This window comes from Microchirus variegatus, assembly GCF_963457635.1.
Source record: "Microchirus variegatus genome assembly, chromosome: 21".
Classification (NCBI taxonomy): Eukaryota; Metazoa; Chordata; class Actinopteri; order Pleuronectiformes; family Soleidae; genus Microchirus; species Microchirus variegatus.
Window position 1 is genome coordinate 533,226 of NC_139822.1, and position 20,764 is coordinate 553,989.

At 40.7% G+C, this 20,764-nt stretch overlaps 1 protein-coding gene across 1 annotated transcript in view; it reads right to left on the reverse strand.

The window, feature by feature from the left end:
• Positions 1–20,764, reverse strand: part of alk (ALK receptor tyrosine kinase) — a gene marked incomplete at both ends in the record, with an annotated part of 379,437 nt that overhangs the window by 33,303 nt on the left and 325,370 nt on the right. The window contains 5 exons of the mRNA XM_083907769.1: positions 179–346; positions 1,547–1,688; positions 3,391–3,501; positions 8,145–8,292; positions 9,823–9,988. Of these exons, the coding sequence (XP_083763895.1) occupies positions 179–346; positions 1,547–1,688; positions 3,391–3,501; positions 8,145–8,292; positions 9,823–9,988 (735 nt within the window). The remainder of the gene's footprint in view (positions 1–178; positions 347–1,546; positions 1,689–3,390; positions 3,502–8,144; positions 8,293–9,822; positions 9,989–20,764) is intronic.

The window sequence follows — 20,764 nt, forward strand, 5'->3', positions numbered from 1 at the left end:
TACTCTGTTTTGTCACATAACAATAACTACAAGTTAGTCTTCCTTATATTTTTGTTGAGTGTGTAAATGAAGCTTGACGCAAAGCAATTACAAATCTGTCTCAATTCTGTCACCCTGTTGCATTCAGTATGAAACACACAATACAACATGACACTATTGAAAAACCTCTTGGACTAACCTCTGTAGCCTCCACCGCCCCCACCTGACATACATCCACCTCCGCCACCACCAAAGCCTCCACGAGTCTGCCAGAACTTCTGACAGGCCTGCCCTCCCTGGGCCCCCAGCACCAGTGGTCTGCCGCCCTGACTGACAGGAGCAATATCATTCCAACCCCCACCTCCACCTGTCAACAGACATAGAGTGTATTTGATGTTGAAGTCATGTGCTTTGTTTATAAATCACTGCGTGTTAGAGAGGGGAAGAAAGAAAGGAAGAGGCAAAGGGAGGGATAGAGAGAGATAGAGATAACCTAAGTGGGTCAGCGTTCTGGAAAAATATGCATGTGGCACATATTCACATACGTACACCCATCGACAATTATATTCAGGCAAAACAGTTCCCTATTAATGATAACAACACAGGATTTGGGCAATATGAGGTTAAAGTGAAAGCTAATAAAGTTTAAAGCAATACACAGAGTTCCTACATATGATTTTTTTTCAAGCATAGTTTGCATCTAGCTTTATTTTCCCATCTTTTATATTTTTCTTCATGAAGCCAGCCCTCGGGAAACTTGCATTGACCCATGACACTGTCGCTGCCGACAATAGGTGGCTGGCTCGACGACATATATGGGGGAAAAAATAAATAAATGACAATTGCAGTCACACGGCGAACGGTAACCCTGGTAACCTACAGCCGGCTTGATTAGTTTCATATCATCTACAAGTAGGCTATGTTGCGTTGATTTGTATATAATAATATATTTTATTTTAGAAAGTGAGACAATAGTCTGGAAACAACACAAAAATGTTTCCATATTCTGAAAATATGCCAATGTATTAACCCCCACCGCTTTTCCACATTCTCCTTTGAAGCACAATAAAAACAACAATAAACAAGTAACACATTGGATCAAACCAGCATCAACCCCCACCTCCTAAATGTGCTTAATATTTCATTTTTTATTGACTAGTTTCAAATTAAACCTGAGCCATTCGTCAACGCCAAGCACGTAAATAATAGAAACTGTAATTGACGTGGATGCAACATTACATGGTTAGCTCTGTCCAGCATGAGGACAAAATGTGCATTATCATGAGTAGGTCAGCACACACAGAGGTGGAGCATTGCAGGCTTAGCGTTAGGCCATGTGACTGTGATCTCATGCAGAGAGAAACAAAATAAATGCAGTCTTTCCTATAGTTTGAAAAGGTACGACATATATACGCTTTATAGCAGAGTAATGAGGACATCTACTCTCATTTATAATGTCTCTATATCTAAGAGTGAGTGTGTGACTTCACCCTGTGCTGCACTGATCAGCTGCGCACACACATACAAATGGTCCTAACATACATCAAAGCTGTGTGTAATGATGTACCTGCTGCACTCGACTTCCCATTGCGTCCCGGCTGACTGGGATCATAGTCCATCTGCTCCAGCTGTGATCCTGATTGGCTGCTGTAGCCCCGGCCTCCTCCACCAGCGGCAATGATGAGAGGGGTGTGCACATCCTTGTTCACCTGGGCCATTATTGTTCACAGTTATAATTTTAAAGTGTAGATGCTTCTGCTCGACAAAGTAAAACACTATTATGGCTTCTTTTTAAAAACCACTAAATATGAAGTCAGTTATGTTTGTATGAGATCAGCAGTTTAGAGCAGCCATCCCCAAACTCTTCTGTGGCCCACCTGAACATTTAATCTCAATACTGTTCAGGACACAAGAACTATTTCCTTACGTAGCCTCATTAACTGCCAGAAAATTGCATTGGACCTATGAGTCAAAACGTTGCATATCTAAGGTACAAAACAAAATGCTCCAGAGATTATACATACATAAATCCATCCTCATAAACCTTTTCTATCCAACGGTATAATGAGCTACGTTTCTAGCAAGCACAAATTATTAAATGTGTTTAATTAAAATGATCTAATACAACACGCACAGAACCTTGCAGTGTACGGTAAGCACAAGTGATTCAAGGTGTCACGTTCAATAGTGAGCTGAAGTAGTAGTGAGCAGTTACAAGGAATTGACATGACAGGTTATTAGGGCTGAACAATTCATGTGTCATACTAGTATTGATCTATCTGTCTGTCTATCTATCTCGATAGGTGTTAAAAATGTGTAAAATAAGAATGCTTTCACAAATATACATTTCTAATTTCCTATTTTTTGTATCAATTTACAAAATGCAGAGTAAGATAACAAAAGAAAACTCTAAATTAGTGAATAATATTTAGTGTGACTACCTTTTGCCTTCAAGACAACATCAATTCTTCGAGGTTCACTTGCACACAGTTTTGAAGGAACTCGGCAGGTAGGTTGTTTCAAACAACTTGGAGAACTAACCACATCTCCTCTGTGGATGTAGGCTGCTTAAATCCCTCTGTCTCTTCATGTAATCCCAGACACAGTCAATGACGCTGAGATCAGGGACTGTGTGTGTGGGCCTTATCATCACTTTGAGAACTCCTTGTTGTTCTTTACGCTAAAGATAGTTCTTAATAATACTGGCTGTGTGATTAGGGTTGTCCTGTTGCAGAAGGACGTCGGGGCCAATCACAAGCCTGTCTAATGGGAGTGCATTGTGGATAACTATCTATTTCCCACCATTAAGGACACCAGTCCAAATCCCCAACTCCATTTGCAGAGATGCAGCCCAAACATGCAATGCAGGAGTCATTATTGTTCTGCTCTTTTCTGCTACAGCCAAATATTTCACATTTTGACTCATCAGTCCAGAGCACCTGCTGCTATTTTTTCTGCACCCCAGTTCTTATGTTTTGGTGCATCATTGCTTGGCTTCGTTTCCACATCAGAGTTATGGCTTCTGTCCAAAAAAAAGAGCGTGAACAGCACATTTTGAAACCTCAGTCTGCTTTGACATCTTCCTGCCTGGAAGAGACCTTGCTGATGCAGTAGAACTACCTTGTGTCTTGTTGCAGTATTCAGGTGTATGACCTTTGACATGACCTCACCTTGGTAGCAGAGTTTGGCTGTTCCTCAGCCAGTTTTAAGCCTCCTACACAGCTGTTATCTACATACTGTAAAAATGATGATCATTAGCACCCGTTTATTATAACTGGTTAACCATACACTTAACTATAATCAAACAAAATCCTTGACTTTGTGCAAGTGTACCAATAAGAATTTTTGCTGTTGGAATTGGAATTTATATTTGAGAAAGTATTCTTACTTGTTCCCACAGCATGTTCTTACCTTGAAAACATATGTGGCTCCTCCACCTCCTCCTCCGCCCCCTTTCACTTGAGTTTTGTTCACCATTGGGCCGCTCTGTTCCAGGCAGATCTTATTCAGTATGCTGTTGGTCTGCCAGGGGAGAGAAAGATGTCAGTTCACTGAAACGCTGCTATATGGATGTCTGTTGTATGTGAGAGGGCTGAGCAGTTGCCTCACTATGGTCTGTGGTTCTGCAATAGCTGTGGTGAGCAAAAGAATTAACAGGCAAGAACATCCAGATCCCTTTCGCACTCACCTTCACTGTTTTACATGTTAAAATGTAAATGGCGACTTGCACGTAAGTGGTGCCCACTTCTTTTCAATGGGGTGACACCAAATCGTCGCCAAATTACATTGTTCAAGTCGTAGCAAACAATATTATTCTCTTAGTTCTTGACATCAACATTAATTTATCAGCATTAGCAAAGAGCTTAGTTATGATAGTGTTAGACGAGGCCATCACAACGTTCTCTTCTCCACTCAGGCAGTGATTGTTCTGTGTGTTTTGAGGACAGAGCTTTGACGATAGGACAAGCAGGAGAGGGTGGGTTTTACTTTTCCATTCTCCTACTACTTCAGATTATTTCTCTTTTTTTCCCCCAGACAGCTTTATTTATTGATGGCTATCTGGATGTGAAGAAGATTTCAACAAATAATAAAATCTACCATCAAACTTGTGATTCACCTTCAGATAGCAGAGATGGATGTCAGGATGTGATAGCTATGACCAGAGTATCTTCTTGTATCTAAATATATGGTTGTTATGATGTTCAATTAATTATAATTTACTAAAAACCAGTAACAAAGGGATAACTCCCTGCCCTTCAAGCCCAAAACGCAATAAGGTAAATTGTCTCACTCTAAATTGACCATAGGTGTGAGAGTGAATGGTTGTATGTCACTACAGTGGAGGAAATAAGTATTTGATCCCTCACTGATTTTGTAAGATCATGGTGGGGAAACCCTTGTTGGCAAGTACAGAAGTCAGACGTTTCTTGTAGTTCATCACAAGGTTTGTATACATCTCAGGAGCAATTTTGGACCACTCCTCTTTGCATATGTATGTCCCCATCATGGGCAATACCAAATAACTTTCTAAGGACATCAGGGACAAGATTTTAGACCTGCACAAGGCCGGAATGGGCTACAAGATCATTGGCAAGAAGCTGGGTGAGAAGGAGACAACTGTTGGTGCTATATTAGAATATGGAAGAAACATACAATGACTGTCAATCTCTGTCGGTCTGGGGCTCCACGCAATATTTCACCTTGTGGGGTATCAATGATCATGAGAAAGGTGAAGGATCAGCCCAGAACTACACGGGAGGAGCTTCTTAATGATCTCAAGCCAGCTGGGACCACAGTCACAAAGAAAACCATTGGTAACACACTACGCCGTAATGGATTAAAATCCAGCAGCGCCTGTAAGGTCCCCCTGAGATGGACTGGCGAACTGTCCAGGGTGTACCCCGCCTATCGCCCTATGTCAGCTGAAATAGGCACAGCACCCCCGTGACCCTCCAGTGGAGGATAAAGCGGTAGATGACGGATGGATGGTTGAAAACCAGTAACAATGGTCACGTTTGCCATCTTTGCTGAAGGTGAAATTAGTTACAAATTTCACATTCAATCTTGTACAAGAGTTAAAAAACACCCCAAAATAATTCTGCTGACATTATATTTTTAGGTAAATGATCATGCTACCTGATAAAGACAGACTGTCGGTCAGATTGTCGTGGTTCTACTCTGTCTCCATGAAATTCAGCCTCTTTATTAAAATGGAAGTAGACATTTTGTTGGGCAATGATATGAGTTTCAAGGACTTTTGGCATAGCTCAGGTTTTTTTTTTTGAATGGATGTGTCTGCCTCGTGTGTGCAATCATGCTGAACTGCCTGGAGCAAGTCGTGCTCAGAGAGCAAAGGGCACAAGTTTGCTCCCATAACTCTGTCTGAACCTCGCACAAACACATGCGCACAGTCACTCGTCGCTCCCTCTGATCCCTCGTCTGTCTGAACCCAAAATATGAGGAGCTGGAAGGGGCGGAACTTTAGTGACTGCGATTGACGGCTAGAGGAGGTGAAAGACAGTGAATGCAATAGGGAGAGTCGTCCTCGCTCTCTCTGCCTCTGTCTGTTCTGTCATAGAAGCTCCTCATTTTAAAGTTGAGTTTGTGTCTCAAGGAGACAGAGAACAACAGAGTGTGTGTGCACATGTGTGTGAACGCGCACACAAAAATATTATTTGTCCAAACAGTCAGGGTATCATTTCCCTGACCAGAAGGAATGTTAGCAATGACAAAACTCGGCTCTACAACACAATTCACTTTCAGAGATAGCCTTCGGAGAGAGCTGCTGCTGCCTGTCGCTGTCAGAACTGTGGGGAAATAAGAGGAACCTAAACAACTTTAGTCTTATTTTGACTCAGCCCTGTTCCCTTATGCTTTACTGAGCACTTTAAGACACACTGTGTTAAAAATCTAATGACTAGATGACAGTGGCAAGGACCCCTGCCGGCACGGCTTCACATTCTGCCTATTGAACAAAAAGCAGCAATAAAAACAGAAGGCACTTGTGTTGCCTTATATCTTGCTATAAAGGGGCTACTATATAAATGCATGCCTCATAGATCAAGTCTTTTTCAAATGGAACAAAATAATCACACATAGCACCATGAGTCATCATGAGCATTAACTATAAAATCATTATTTTATCATATTCATCTTCCATCTCTGTGTCACTGTTTAGCTTTTCCTGAAGCACATTAAAGATGTGTGCACTAAATGTGTTAATTGTTAACACACTAACTACAATAAGAGTAGATTAATTAACATTTGTCAATACTGTTTGAACATTTTATAATGTTATTCAATTAAATTCATACAGTATTCAATGGTTTATCAGTTTAAGTAATAACTGTTAGTTTGGGGTACTGGAAAAGCATTACTTAAGTATAATCCATTAATTGTTTATTATTAACCTTTATTCATGCTCCTTGTGACCCTTATTGTAAAGTGGGTCATGACTTAACAAATACATAGGCATGCTAAATAAGCCTTACATGAGCATAATTAACAATGTATTAACCATTGTTGCCCTTTGTTAATGCCCCTTGTGACCCTCAAACAGCCACATAGATATTAAACATTGGTAAAACAGGGTCACAAGGAACGTGGTTAATACATACTTACTTATAGTTATAGTTAAGTAATGTTCATTCTGTACTCCCATACATTTATGAAGTCATAATTGAGGGATCCATGTTTTACACTTTACATTAAGGGTCACAAGGAACAATATTAAGGGTAATAACGGAGTTAACAGAGGTAATTTACAGACACAGAAACCTTAATAAATGTTGAAATCTTGACTCTTTTAATATAATTTTTAATTGTCAGTTAGGAGCTTATAACTGACATTAACAGTGGCTTTATAAGCCCTTAAATAATATATGGATTAATAACTCCATTAACCTCATTAATAAATGATTAGTTGGGGGATAATTGTGAGAAATGTTAATTAGGGTCAACATTCTTATTGTAAAGAGTTACCATACCAAAACTGACAGAGGATCCTGCAGTGTCCATATTATAGTTGCTCTTTTTTTGCATATTATGTATGTCTTCATCTTTCAGCTTCTCCCTTCAGGCGTCGTCACAGTGAATAATCTCCCTCATCGAACCCTATATTCCGTGTCCTCCTCTGTTACACCATGCTGTGTGTATGCATATGTATGTATGATGACGCTATGCTATTTAAATGAAAATGTCGGGCGACTACTACACCTCCACACAAACCCACAAACTTTACATACATATTTGTGATTGTTTGGCAAGCATTTCAGATTGCAACTAAATGCATTTAAGGACAGGCCTAATTGTTTGGGATGTCTGTCTAAATAGATGTTTAAAAGCCAGTTAATGAATGGCTGCACTGGTGATGAAAGTGGGTTTTGAGGGATTTAGTCTCATTGTTTAATGTTGACATGAGGCATGAGGCAATTTTTTACAGCATAATAAATGACAGCCACTTCTGGCTAAAGAACACAATTTGTTTTTGAAGCAATATTCAACTTTTTTCTTCTACTCTAATCTCCTCGAACCCCGGAGAGTTTAACCGCAGTCCAAGAACTCAGGTGTGAACCAAGCAACCAGAGTCTGATCTACTTGAAAAAGGTGATATCAGCCTGTTTGCAAGTGAATAGTTCATTACGAGTGTGAGCTCGATCCACACCTTTCACTAGAAGTGGAGCGTTTACAGCTACAGCCTAATTGTTCTTATTCAGTGAAGAGGAAGGAGAACTGGGAGGAGAACCGCTGATAGACAGAACTGGCACATTTATCCGAGCATCGTCACTCAAGAGGAACATAAAGGCTTCGACTTCCCGCTGTTTAATTGAAAGGGATTTCTGTGCACATGACTTTAGTTTACAATTTATGGTGAGTTTAAGATTTGCCTTTGTGAACTGCTTCAACTGTGAACTGAACCAGGTGAAACATCAAATGGTGTATGCAACTTCCATCAGGTGCAAACAACAAAGCAGACGATTAGGTTTAAACGCACTATTTTCCAACTGACCTATATATGCTTGAATCTACAGCAACAGTGATTTTACAGCACATTTATTGAATCTGTACTATATTCATTTTTTAAGATGATCTTACTACTTACTACATGTTTCCATCATGCATAATAGTCAAATTCAGTCAACTGAAGTGATTTAGAAAACACTCACATTGGGACATGCGTCTTCTCCTTGTTGTCCCACCAGGATGTAAATCAGTTCGTCTCTCCTCAGCAGGAAGTCTCCAGTGATGTAGACACCAAGTGACCTGCTCATAGCCAACACACTACGACCACCAGCTGCACCGTACGCAGTAATCCTGGTAGAGAAGCAATTAATTGCATTATTTTTCCAATGAAACATGAAAGAAATGAAAGGCTGGTTTATTACATTTAGCTTATTTTGGCTATACATATGAATAGCAACGATGATGACGCATTTATTGTATATTTTACGTTTACACTTATAAATACTGTGTGTACTATGGCACAATATTCTCAAGCAACGACATAAATCAACAAAATTAAGTGAGGCATGGCCACACAAACGGGACTACAAACACACACCTTTGAAGAAAAAGACAATAATTTCAAATGCTCCAGTTTTCTTGCCAGGAAAAATAACAACAGCTTGATTGGTTTGTGGGAGAGCTTCAATATTTCTCTTCCCTGGTGGTTGGACTTGGTGGGGTGAGAAAGAAAGAGAGAGAGAGAGAACGTTGCCCGGTGCCCAGTAGCAACCTCAGCTGTTTGGCTAATGACTTTTGGGTGATGCAGAGCACATATTCATCTCTGTGGCCGTCTGTCAGCTTCATATTCCAGCTCTAACCCAGGCTACATCAGGATGTGGTGGCAGTTTTTTTTTTTATCGGGATGGAAGTTTTGTTTTATTCAAATTCTGGGATATGTGTCAAAAACAGTGATGTTCCTGATGTTGTGAGCAAGGTGTTGAAGGAGTCACACGTGTGTATGTCTGTGTTTGTTTCTGCATTAATGAGGGAGACAAACAGCTTTCAGGTCAAAGCCAAGTTAAACACCTCAGGTTGTCATGAATGCCCACAGGGGCAAAATTGATCCTGCACACAGTAGTGGATATTACAGCATTAATCCGACAGCAGCACAGTTAAGAGTGAATGGTGTTCAGGCTGATTGTTGATGTATTTTTGAAGTCTTTATGGCCACCAACACAGACGTGTTAGTAGGTGGTTTTTGGATTTCAGAGGCAGGTGTTGAGTGAATCATGCTATGGAGCTGCCATCACTGCAGCTTCTGCTGCCTCCTGCAAGAATCTGATAGTGATATTTCTGTTTGCCTGTGAAAGATTGATGCACAGTGGAGTGAAGGTGGGCCTGAGGGAGAGTCTGAATCATGCACAGTGTGCACTGATGCCTAAAAATGAGAGGTGCACACCCACCATTTACTGCTAAATGCCCGTGAGCTTGGGTGCATGTATTTTAAAATTGACCGGGTATTGGGATTGTGTTAGGATGTCTGTGTGCACACAACCCTTACATTCCATTAAGACCTGGTATTAACATCCGTCCTGAGTGATGCGATCATCTGCAGATAAAGCTTTTCCAATTCAGGTCTACACAACATTGATGCATCCTTATATCTGACCACAAAAATCACATACAGAAGTGGTCTGAGGACACGTGGCCACATTCCTGAGCATGTTTAAACACAATCTGTCAGTGAAACAGTCATGCGGTGTTTTGGTGTACACATCGGGATGCATTTTATTTTTGGTGCATACAGTTGCACTATCCATTTGTTGTCAGATCAGTGAGGACAGATGTTAAAACCAGGTTTGACTGGGGACATGTATGTACTCATGGCATCAGTCTTACCTGTAAGTGCCAGTTTCTGTGACCCGCCACATTTGAATGCCTTTGAAGGGCCCCCGGGTGCCCACTGTCACATTGACAATGCTGTTCCTGTAGGAGTTTAGGCACTGAGTGGGTGTCGGGCCTTCAGGACCCACTGCCCCGCAAGTATGAAAAATCCAGGTTTTGGCTGCAGGTGAAGACAAAAAAAACAAACAATTTAGCTCGTCACAGAGGACAGGCAGCTGCAGAGGTGCACCCTCACATTGCTGCCTCACTGATGAAAACGTACAGAAGATAGAGAGGATGTGCACCACAGACTCATCACAGTTCTGTTCACATTCATTCCACTTCACATTCCCCACTGCTCAACATCCATGTCAATAAAGCCTTAATGCAATATACATGGAACAGATTACGTGCTGGAGAGGCAAACTGTTAAGTGGAAGTCACTCGTATGAAAGGCTACGTCGTATAGATAGTCACTGAAGCAGGGGACAGAGAGGCAGGATCACAGGTGACAAACATTCGTCCTCCTTTTCTGTGTAATCCCATGTGTTAGCGCTAATTGGAGTTCTTTTCTCTGTAATTAGCACAAGATTAGTCTTGTCAGATGGACGTGGAAGGACTTAACACTGCAGCAGCAAATCCTGATTTAAGGCTCGCGAACACAGCAGTGAGGAAGACACCAGGGACTCGAAGCACCTCTTCCAATTCCCAGAATGCATTGCGTGTTTTGACATAACAAAGATGGCGCCGAAAGCAGCAAAACGAGTAAGAAAACCATTGTATTATCTTAGTTTAGGCCCATATTATGGATAACTTACGTCATTGTTGCGTAAACCTTTATTTTTTATTTTACGATCTTTTGTCAATAGCCGGCCTGTGCGGACAAGCGATCGTTTGCTATCGTTTACTTTTCAATAAGCCGTGGTGTACGGTAACTGTCAGCTGAATATGTCTGTGGTTGTGGTATTTGTATGAGTATCATCTTATAAATAACTGATATGCTATAACTGGTATTATTTTTTTCCAACCTAATAACAAACGGATTATAATAAGTAATTGTGACATAAATGTGTTCTTCTTCTTCTTTTTTGGAGTTGACAGACTGGACGCAGCTTTCATGTTATTCTGCCCCCTACAGTCTGAAGACGTATCTGCATGTAAGGGGTGTCCCATTTCTAAGTGACAAAATAACCCTCAACACTTGGTTTTGAGGACCAGTTAAGATAAAGGGTTGAGCTTGAGGGTTAAGATTGAGGGTTAAGATAGGAATTGGAATTGGCCCTTACTCTCTCCTTTTCCCCTGATGACTTATCATTCATTTCAGAGCCGGGCCATTTATTGCAAATAAGATGAGTCGCTAAGGACGATTTCAAATCCTGCAGCAGAACAACACTCATTCAGTCCGAGGTTTTGGGTAATGTCATCGTCAAAAACAAAAACAGGATACTGGCATTTTTTGCATACTTGGTGGCAACAAAATAATAATGTACACCATTTTCTTATCAATTAAATCCTTTCAAGTAAAGGGAATCAATTGTGATGTCACAGGAAAAGAAGCTATATGCTTTTGGAGTGATACATTTTCAAAGCCAAGGAAAAAAATACCAAATCAATCCTGTTGAGTGCCTCTTTCTGTTGCTGCTTTTTATGACTAGTATTGCTGGAGACACCTGGATGGACTGCATGTTATCATATTTGTCAGTCTGATCATCCTGATTGGTTTGGTCCAAGGGCATCTACTAAGACATCCGACATTAATATTTCATACTGACCTTCCCGCAAACATCTCTTCTGGGTGCTATTGGGTGTGGCCAGCAAAGACAAATTCAAGCAAGCTGGTACTTAAAACACTGCTCTGGTAAGAAGACAAATTGGAGTTGAGGCTGAGTTCTTCTAAAAACACTGTTGTGGGGGATACTTGAGCTCTGTCTGGCTCCCAATCAACAGCAGTAGCCTGAGCTCTGAAGTCAGTATTTTCAACACCAAAGTTAAAACAGTTTAGACTGCTGCAAATAAATCCATCATTGGAACAGAAAAGAATCCACAGGCAAACAGTGCTTTAGTTTTAAATCTCACTGTGCTTAATGGGTTAGCCTGGGATGGCAATCAGTTTAGGTGGGAAAAGTGAATAAGAAAGAAGTGGAGGCAAGACATATAGTCTAAATGTTCAGTTTCAATTTATTTCCAATGATTTGGAGAAGTGAATTCCTGGCTATTGACTGTGAATGAGGTCATGTTGAGTGAGTCTGACTTTTTGACATTAGCATTACTGATGTTTAAAGTCTGGAGTCTTCTGTCTCCTCAGGGTGTGGTTGCCTTCCCACTTCAAACCAGCTGATTGATCTTGTGGGCCATCGATATGAGTTGTCGTACACACACACACACACACCCATACCTAACGTAATAAGCCATTCTATGAAAAGGCACTCGGCAGAACAAACAAAAATAAGATGGGCTGCTCTCACTGATGATAGTCTTCTATATCAGTCTCTCTCATAAGCCTCTTTGACCTGCAACACACACCCACACACAGACACACAGTCACACACATACAAACATCACTGGGGAGACGCTGATTCCACCTGACTATTATATGAATCTGCTTTCAGTGAACTTTGCCACTGGTGGTACGCCATCATCATAACAAACACTGGCCTTCATCAAAGAAAGGGGCAAAGCCGTACACTGTGACATCAGCCAGGAATTGTAAAACATGAGCCGAATAAAAAGGAGAAAGACACAAAGAGTCACAGTGAGATACTCACAGATCAGAGCATGTCTTTGATTGTGTTGCATTATAGTAATGTTCAAAGAGTCCCTATCTTCCCTGAAGACTGCTAAGACAAGACAAACGTAAACACCTCAGTCTCTGTGAATAACACAATATGCTCTTAAAGCAAATCTGTAACAAGTAAACAAACCCACAGTTAGACAATAGCAAACTACCAGAATGAAGCAATGGACAATGTTTTATTTAAAATAATGAATAGTGTGAATTATTTTTTTTACTTGAAAAATGTTATTGATTTCACATTGAAATGTCACTGAACTGAACGCACTAGCAAGTTGAGGCTGTAATTTAGGATATAGATTGAATCTGGACATTTGTTATTAACAAATGTCCAGATTCAATCCATTGTCAGATAAATGGCAACAAGTCAGTATTTATATAGTGTGTTTCTAGTATTGATGCATACTCAAAGCTGCTTTACACAACAATTTTGCCATTGGCCCATTCACTCACACATACATAATTAAAAGTATTGCAAATGCTGCTTCTATATCATGTTTCTTCCCAGTCTGAAAAAGTTTACAAATTGTGAAAGAAATGCAGCCCTTTCTGCAAACCAATTTGATGTTATTTACTCAATATTGTCATTAGTAAAAAACACTTTGGCCGAACACCTTAAGCTGGTTGTTTTAAATATGAGAGCTGTGAGTAAACAATCCAAATGACTATAATTAAAGAACAATAAAAGCATTTGAAAATATCTTTTGCATGTTATTACAATACTTCTGAGTCTTATTGTACCACATATACTCAAAATCAACCATCCAACAAATAAAAGAGTATGTAGGTTTATCATTCTTCACAGCTTGTCTCTGGTAGCATGTATTCTCCTTAACCAATGACAGTTGTCCTCCCTGGACCAGCCATTAGAAAGATGGATCAAGGCTGGCACATCGCAAATGGATTTGAATACTAAACACAAAGCTTATGGAGCAGCCCAGTCCAATTAATTACGATAGACTCTTTTCGAGTGTCTCATATCTGTCTTTGTGACAAATGTTATCTCTTCAAAACCCAGAGTACCAACAACTAGCTAACTGTCTGCCGCAGGCCAGTATTTATATCCAAGTAAACAATGAAGCTCAGGCTCACATCTTCTCTGTGTGGCTAATTAGTGAGCATGTAATGGCCAAAAATCCTTCCTGCGTGCAGCGCTCAGGGACCAACATCTGCTGTCATTTACTTCCAGAGCCAATAGGAAAACTTCAGTCACCGTGCCTTCTGTCTTTGATTTGATGCCAGTTTACTCCATAAAACTTTTTGTTGTTTGTTGTTGTCTGCTGTTACATGAGTACAAGTGGAACATGTTGATCAGAAAAAGTGTTGTGTTTGTTAACATGCAAATGCTTTAAATACTATGATGGAAAAGGTGTTTATATAATGACTTTTGACATTGTGGAATGCCACTCACACACCCACATTCATACAGCAAGTGGCCAGAGAAAAATAAGCCCAGAGCTGATTGCGAGGTTAGTGACGCATGCCTTTCCCATCAGGAGAAGTAATCACAGAAAGAAAAAGAAGCAAGCTCATCTAGCTCCACTTTTTTTTACCCCCCCAAAGCAACTGATGAGTCAGCAGTGGGATGCCAGTGCCACACAGTGAGGCAGTGGTGGGAAATGAAAGTGTCTGTTGACAGAATAGTGGGCAAATCAATGGAGGTGAGGGCAAAGGACTGAAAGGAACAAAAGAGTAAAGGTAAAGTTACCATTACGGAAAAAGCCAGATCATATATTTAATTTAGAAATTCTAAGCCAGGAATGAAAATCCAGAGAGGCCCAGAATGAGAAAATTCCGTTGAGCAAAGGTCTGTTACTGTGTTCAACATATATATATATATATATATGTTGTATATGTATGTACACAGGATGTGTCTCACTCGCCATTATCCATTACATTTGATAATGCCATAATATACCTTTAAATACTGCTCTGTTTGTAATCAACTAAATGTCAGGACTTTCAAGTATGAAGCTGTGCATCTGTCGATCCTGCAGATTTTTCACAATAAAAGCTCTCTTCTCTTGTTGAAGATATTTGGAGAAGTCAAAGTTTTATTTTAACTAGGGATGGGACTTTTTTGTCGACAAATCGATCGACAATCGACACTAAATGAAGACAGCATCTCACCCGGTCAGGATCACTGTACTTCACTCTGGTGGACACCTAACGAGCGCAGGTTCAAAAACCTGAGCCGCCTGGAAAAGGTGCGTCAACCTATTAGAGACGTGGGTTCTAGGTGAATGCTGAGTGAAAGTCAGTGGAATGAGAGTGCAGTGATGGAAACTCACAAAGTCAATAGCAGCAGCTTAAACTAATGAAGATTGTCAACAGTTGCAGAATAGTGCCAGATGTGCCGGCAGAGAGAATGAAAGGATGAAGGCGAGAGATGGGGGGAGACAGGAGATGTTGATGTCTGGTTGGGTTAATCATTGAGCGTGTCAGGGGAAGAAGACGGCCTTGTTGGAGTGACAGGTCCGCTGAGGTAAAACTCTCATCAGACCTGCCTTCATGTCCTACACATGTCAAAGCATCAGCTCCAGAAGGAGAAAAGGGAGGGACGAATGGTGAATTTTAACCACTCAAGGCAGTCTTTGAAATGGCTGACGCACAACTATAAGTTCAACTTTTTTCCTCAAAGTTCATACCGACGATAACTGCAAAGGTGAGAGCAATGGGAACTCAAAGTCCCACGTGCCTGAGGAGATTTGCGTCTGCTGGGTCTATTGTAACAACATTGAGTATTGCCTGCATAAGCACATTAAAACAGCATTTTTGCAGCAAAATCAAGGCACAACAGCCTCCTACTTGAAATACATTCTATATAATAAAATGTTCCCTTGAGTACCAGGTGTCCTGCTCAGCAAAGTTGGTGTTCTTAATAGTCTTTCTTTGCTGACTGACTCCTATGGAGCGATTTCAATGCATATTCTGTCACATGATCAGATCAAGTAGCTGGCCAAACATTGGTCTGATATTTTATTATTTTTGTTTAAAGCGGACCTTAACCGGAAGTTCCAATTCAAAGGTTGTGAAGGTCCTGAACAGCAGATCGGAGAAGAAAAACGTCCGTTGTGATGGTGTTTCACAAGTTACAGTGTCTTCTGACTCTGGGTCTGACCCAGGGTCAAAGTCATAAAAGGGACTGCGGTGGAGAGTCGTGAACAAGCTAAAAATGTTTTGATAATGAGTAGCAGTGCATCCACCGTTCCAGAGGGGGGAGCTGCGCTTCTGAGAGCTGGTGTGCTAATTATGTCACTTCCAGGTATTGGCCAATCACAAGACAGTTAGGAAGGCTCTACGCTGGCTGGCCAATCACAACACAGTCTGTTTTCTGGGTGTGAGATTTTAGTCTGAAACGGCTGAGGAGAGCGTCAGTAAGGAGAGATTTCTATCGGCTAATTTACAGCAACTAGGAGGTTTTTGACCATAAAAAGAAGTTAATGTATACCTCCATAACTAACGTATATGTGCAACAGGACCACTCTGTGAGATTTAACAGGAATAGTAAAATGGTATGGTATGTAAAAACTTAAATAGACAAAGCCCCTGTGTTGAGGACTAAAAGGTGATTCACATCAGAAAAAAATCAATCAGACAAGTTGCTTAACAAAATGGGCCACAAATCAGCCTTATATTCTGATGACACACCAAGTTCTCACTTTAAAGTGCTGTTGTGTTCGATCACCAACCTACTGTTTGTGATTTGTTAAGCACCGTTTGTTCTCATGCATTAGTCGGCACTTTTCAGTGCCTGCTGAGCAGATTGAATGTTGAATGTTAAATTTGCAGTGCAGGCAGACAGCGAGAAAACTCACTGACCAATTGTTAGGGCTATATTTCAGACAGATTAAAAAGTTAAAGTGATAGATAGGGTTTTGTGAAGTGTGGCTGTATGAGGTTTTGACACATAATCATCACTGACTTTGCCGAGAGCAGTGCCATTTCCATGAACCTGCCTGGGACCCCCGACGCTTTCTCTGATAACAAAGCTGCCAGCCATGATAACATAAAACTGCCAGCAGAGACTGAATGAAAAACAGATTCAAGCCACTTAACAAAAGGCTCACTGAATAAAATCAATACTTGCTTAAGTGTATCTTGAGAATATGTTTGCCACTTAATGTCACCATTACACAGGCTTTTTTTTATATCTAGAAAGTGAAGTCACCAAATTGCTGATTGATTTTCCCTTTGGCCTATGGTGTGGCGATATACAAACATCAGTTTTAAGTTGGAAAAGTTTTCAATGGAAATGGCAGTGCATTCACTACAGTCTCCACATTTAAAAGTGAAATAAAAACCTTCTTTTCTGTTTTAGGCCTTCTCTTAAATACTGTGCACTTATATTTCTTACCTCTTCTGGACCTTATCTGGGATAAACACTCACAGGACCAGTAGTCCTCATGGAGACCAAAACCTGGCCCTGAAGAGGCAGAGCCTTATTTTTAAGGAATTGATTGAGTTTAGGGCCAATATTTGAATTGTGGTTAGGTTAAAGTTAGGATTGGATTTGGGACAAGGCTCTGTTCAGACTGTCGAAATGGAAGAAAGTGCCCTAAGAAGAATAGCTGCGCAAACTGCTCAGAACCAATGTAGCCACCAGTTAGCATCAAAGTCAAAAGATGTGTAGTTTGTCCATTGCAGGCTATAAAAACATGGTGGTCCAAAAATGGTCCGCCTCTGTGGAGGTTACCTACATTTTACATACTGGACCTTTAAATGTAGTTTCTGTTGTGTGGTCAAATGTAACTTGAAGAGTATGAATTATCAAACCAGTTTCAATGTGAAGGACTGCCTCCATAACCTACAATATTAATATGCTGGGCTTTAAAAGTGCATGAGCATCACAAATGTCTTTTACAGAGCTTGGACAGAAAATAAGATATAGATGATTGCAATTATCAGGTTTCATAATATGAAACCTGCAATTTAAGTTGCATACATATTATGTATGCAACTTAAATTTGATACTTTAAATATATAAATGAAACCTCTTCACATCTTCACCCTTTTAAAGAAGGGAAGTGAACGAGGTTGAAAATGTCAAGTCCATGCATTCGGTTTCATTGACGTTATCAGGAGGAAAAAGTGCAGGATTGAACACTTCAAAACCTGCCTGTCCTGCTCCATTTAATGCCAAAGAAGATCTCTCCAGGACATACACAGATATGTGGTGGCACAGACCAGTAGGGGGCACACTTACTTTGTTGAAACCAGTGCATTACACCATGCTCAGCAAGTCCACAGTAATTGTGAGTAATTAAGCATGCTAGTGCACATGTATGAGTTTCATGTGTGAGCAAAGATAGCAGGAAAGACGAAACGACAGAGAAGGAGAAACACATCACAGAAAATGTCAGAGTGGTGAATATACTCCTTTAAGGTGGAGGGAATCCATATCTGAGTATCACTCACATTTCCAGTTTCACTGGGGTAATCAAGCTCTCACTTACAGTAAATAGGTGTGGGCTCCCTGGTCGTGGCGTCGATAGTTGGTCTAGATGGCAGCCGGGTTGTGCTGATGACCACTGGTGGATATTCGCCATTGGCTGAAATGAAATATCATGTATTTATTAACAAAAATGCTGCTCTCTGTCCTTTGAAAGCAATGAAATCCTGTTGACACACACACACATACACACACAGACAGACAAAGCAGCTGCAGACCGCTGACTGGCACAAGAAAATGCAGAACCACCAGCAGGGGTCATTCTTTCATTCGTAACACCAATGGCTGCACAGAAAGAGCAGCACGCATAATATCTAGCTCCTTCATGCCTCTCCCTCTCTCTATCTGTTCCTACAGCAGATGTGTAAGCCCATGCAGTAAGAGTATTTGAGTATTTTGGAGCAATCCATCGAAACCCAGCCTCATTGCTTTCCCAGGACTGAGATCATAAGCCGACCATAACCTCGATCCCTTCCCCTTCAAGTTCTCACTCAGAATTAAGTCCAGGCAAAAGGATGACTGACTTAGTGTTATGGCTCAAGCTAGAGAAACCATTTTCCCCAAAGATGTGAAAATTCATTTTAGCTACTCCACTGGGTGAACACTGAACGGAAACAAACTGATTTAATTGTCCGTTTTTTTGGGGTTTTTTTAAAACAAAAATGAAGAAACAGGGTTTCCCATGGCTGCTTTACAGATCACTAAGCAGGTGAATGTCTTCCTTTGATAATGTTTTTACGCTGCAATCACTGCAACAGTAATCTGTTGCCACATGTGAACAGGGAATGTAGAAGCCAAAAACAGTGCAATGCTGTCAGTTGAACAAAATAGTATCCCAGTGTTAATTTAGTGTGAATGTTTTCAAATGAAATGAAAGATATTCAGAGCATCTATCACTTCCATCCTCTGTGTGATGTGTACAAATTTGCTCTCAATTTTATTTCCCTACAATCTAGAAACTCAGAATGATTTGGTTTCGCTTATAAAACTATGTTTGTGACTTTAACTCGGTTTCCAAACAAAGGCCATATGTCCTTCAAAAAAGCTGTCTGGCCTCTCGTGGCTTTGATGCAGAGTTCTGTAGGAAAAGCCCCCAGTGGCTCTGCTGGTACAAAAAAAGAGAGGACAAAGAGAGACAAAGCTATACAACTGATAGAATTTCAGAGATTTGAGCTATGGTTTGCAGATCTAATGCTGCCATCATTCCCTAGTGTGCCACTAAAAGAGGGCATAGTTTCAGATCTTGGTGATCTTAGTAACACAGGTTGATACTGTGCGTGGCACACAAATGTTCAGGATTGCCTACAGCTTTGGTACATTGAAAATTACCATTACTGTCTTGGACAAACTGCTTCAGTCTATAAACACTGCATTGTGTCCTATACATGAGATATGGTTTCTTCAGAAAACACTATGGTCTATAATATGATTTCAGGACCTATTTGTGTTCCATAGAAAGAGACACAGCGAGAGAGAAGTTATAGAATGGCTCGTTAGAGTTTGTTTTTAAAATGTAGCTCACTGGTATTCCTCCAAGGAAGCCCGGGGTGGCAAACAGCATTAAGTATGACTCAAAGGTTTAACTAGAGTATATCTTTTCACTTGCTTTGCCCTACGAAGCTACACTCTAAGAGAGTGTAGCTTCTAAGAGTAAGAGATCCATATATCGCTAGCAACTCTTTGATGAGCAAGTGTCCTTGAGCTTGGTCAAAGAGTTGCCTGAGTTGAATTCCAAGTACAAACCCACCTACAAGTTTCCTAATTGCGAAAGTTAATTTCCCATACTGGGTGACTCTCCTCCTGTTTTTTTCCAGTTTCCCCCAATATTTTGGCAGTATCGGGGGACAAAGCCTTTCATCTTTATCTCTAAATTAATTTTACAGAAAAAACTTTACTTCTTCTTCTTTCCCATCCAGGGTCCTCCATCACCACAGGCTGAACGCTCACCATTTCTGACAGAACAGCATCTCAGATGATGGAAGTGCAACTACTCTATGTGGTTTTATTTGTGTTTGAGCAGAAATGTTGATCACAGGCCACTGTGTATATATTAAAGAGTTGCCTGATCGTGTTTCTTTATTTTGTCTTAAATGGTGAAACAAAGCCTTTGGCTTCAAAGCTTAAAAAGACCCAAGCACTTAACATTTGACAGAAAAAGAAAATCAATAGCTCATTCCCCAGCTGTATAATTCTCACATAAATATGATCATCTGAGTCACCACTCACCACTGTTTGGGAACGTTGATATAAATGGGGTTTGCTTGTGAATGCAGTATGTTGGACTGTTTGGACCTGTAGATAATAGAGGTCAATATGTCGGACCAATATTGAGCATTTTTGACAAAAGTTACAGACAAGCATGTCCGCGGGCAGCCCAATGATGGGTGTAACTTATGCTGCAGTCATGTGTGAAAGATCCCAAGCCAGAAGTTATAGAGGAAACTAAGGCTTAAATTCAGGGATGGGCATTCCATGCAGGGCTGTTTCACCTCCGACATTGTCGCTGCCATATTTAAATTCTAAATGGATAATTTCTCACCTCAAATGTTTTCAAAATTGCATTCCATGACACAGGCATCAGCTCACACAAGCACTGCAGTGTGAGTGAGGGTTACTCCACCCTGTTCACAGGCAGTACCCTGCTCTGAGACACCGAGCTGCTCAGAACAGTGTATGATAAGTTTGTGCGTGAGCTTGGTTCAGTTGATGCTGAC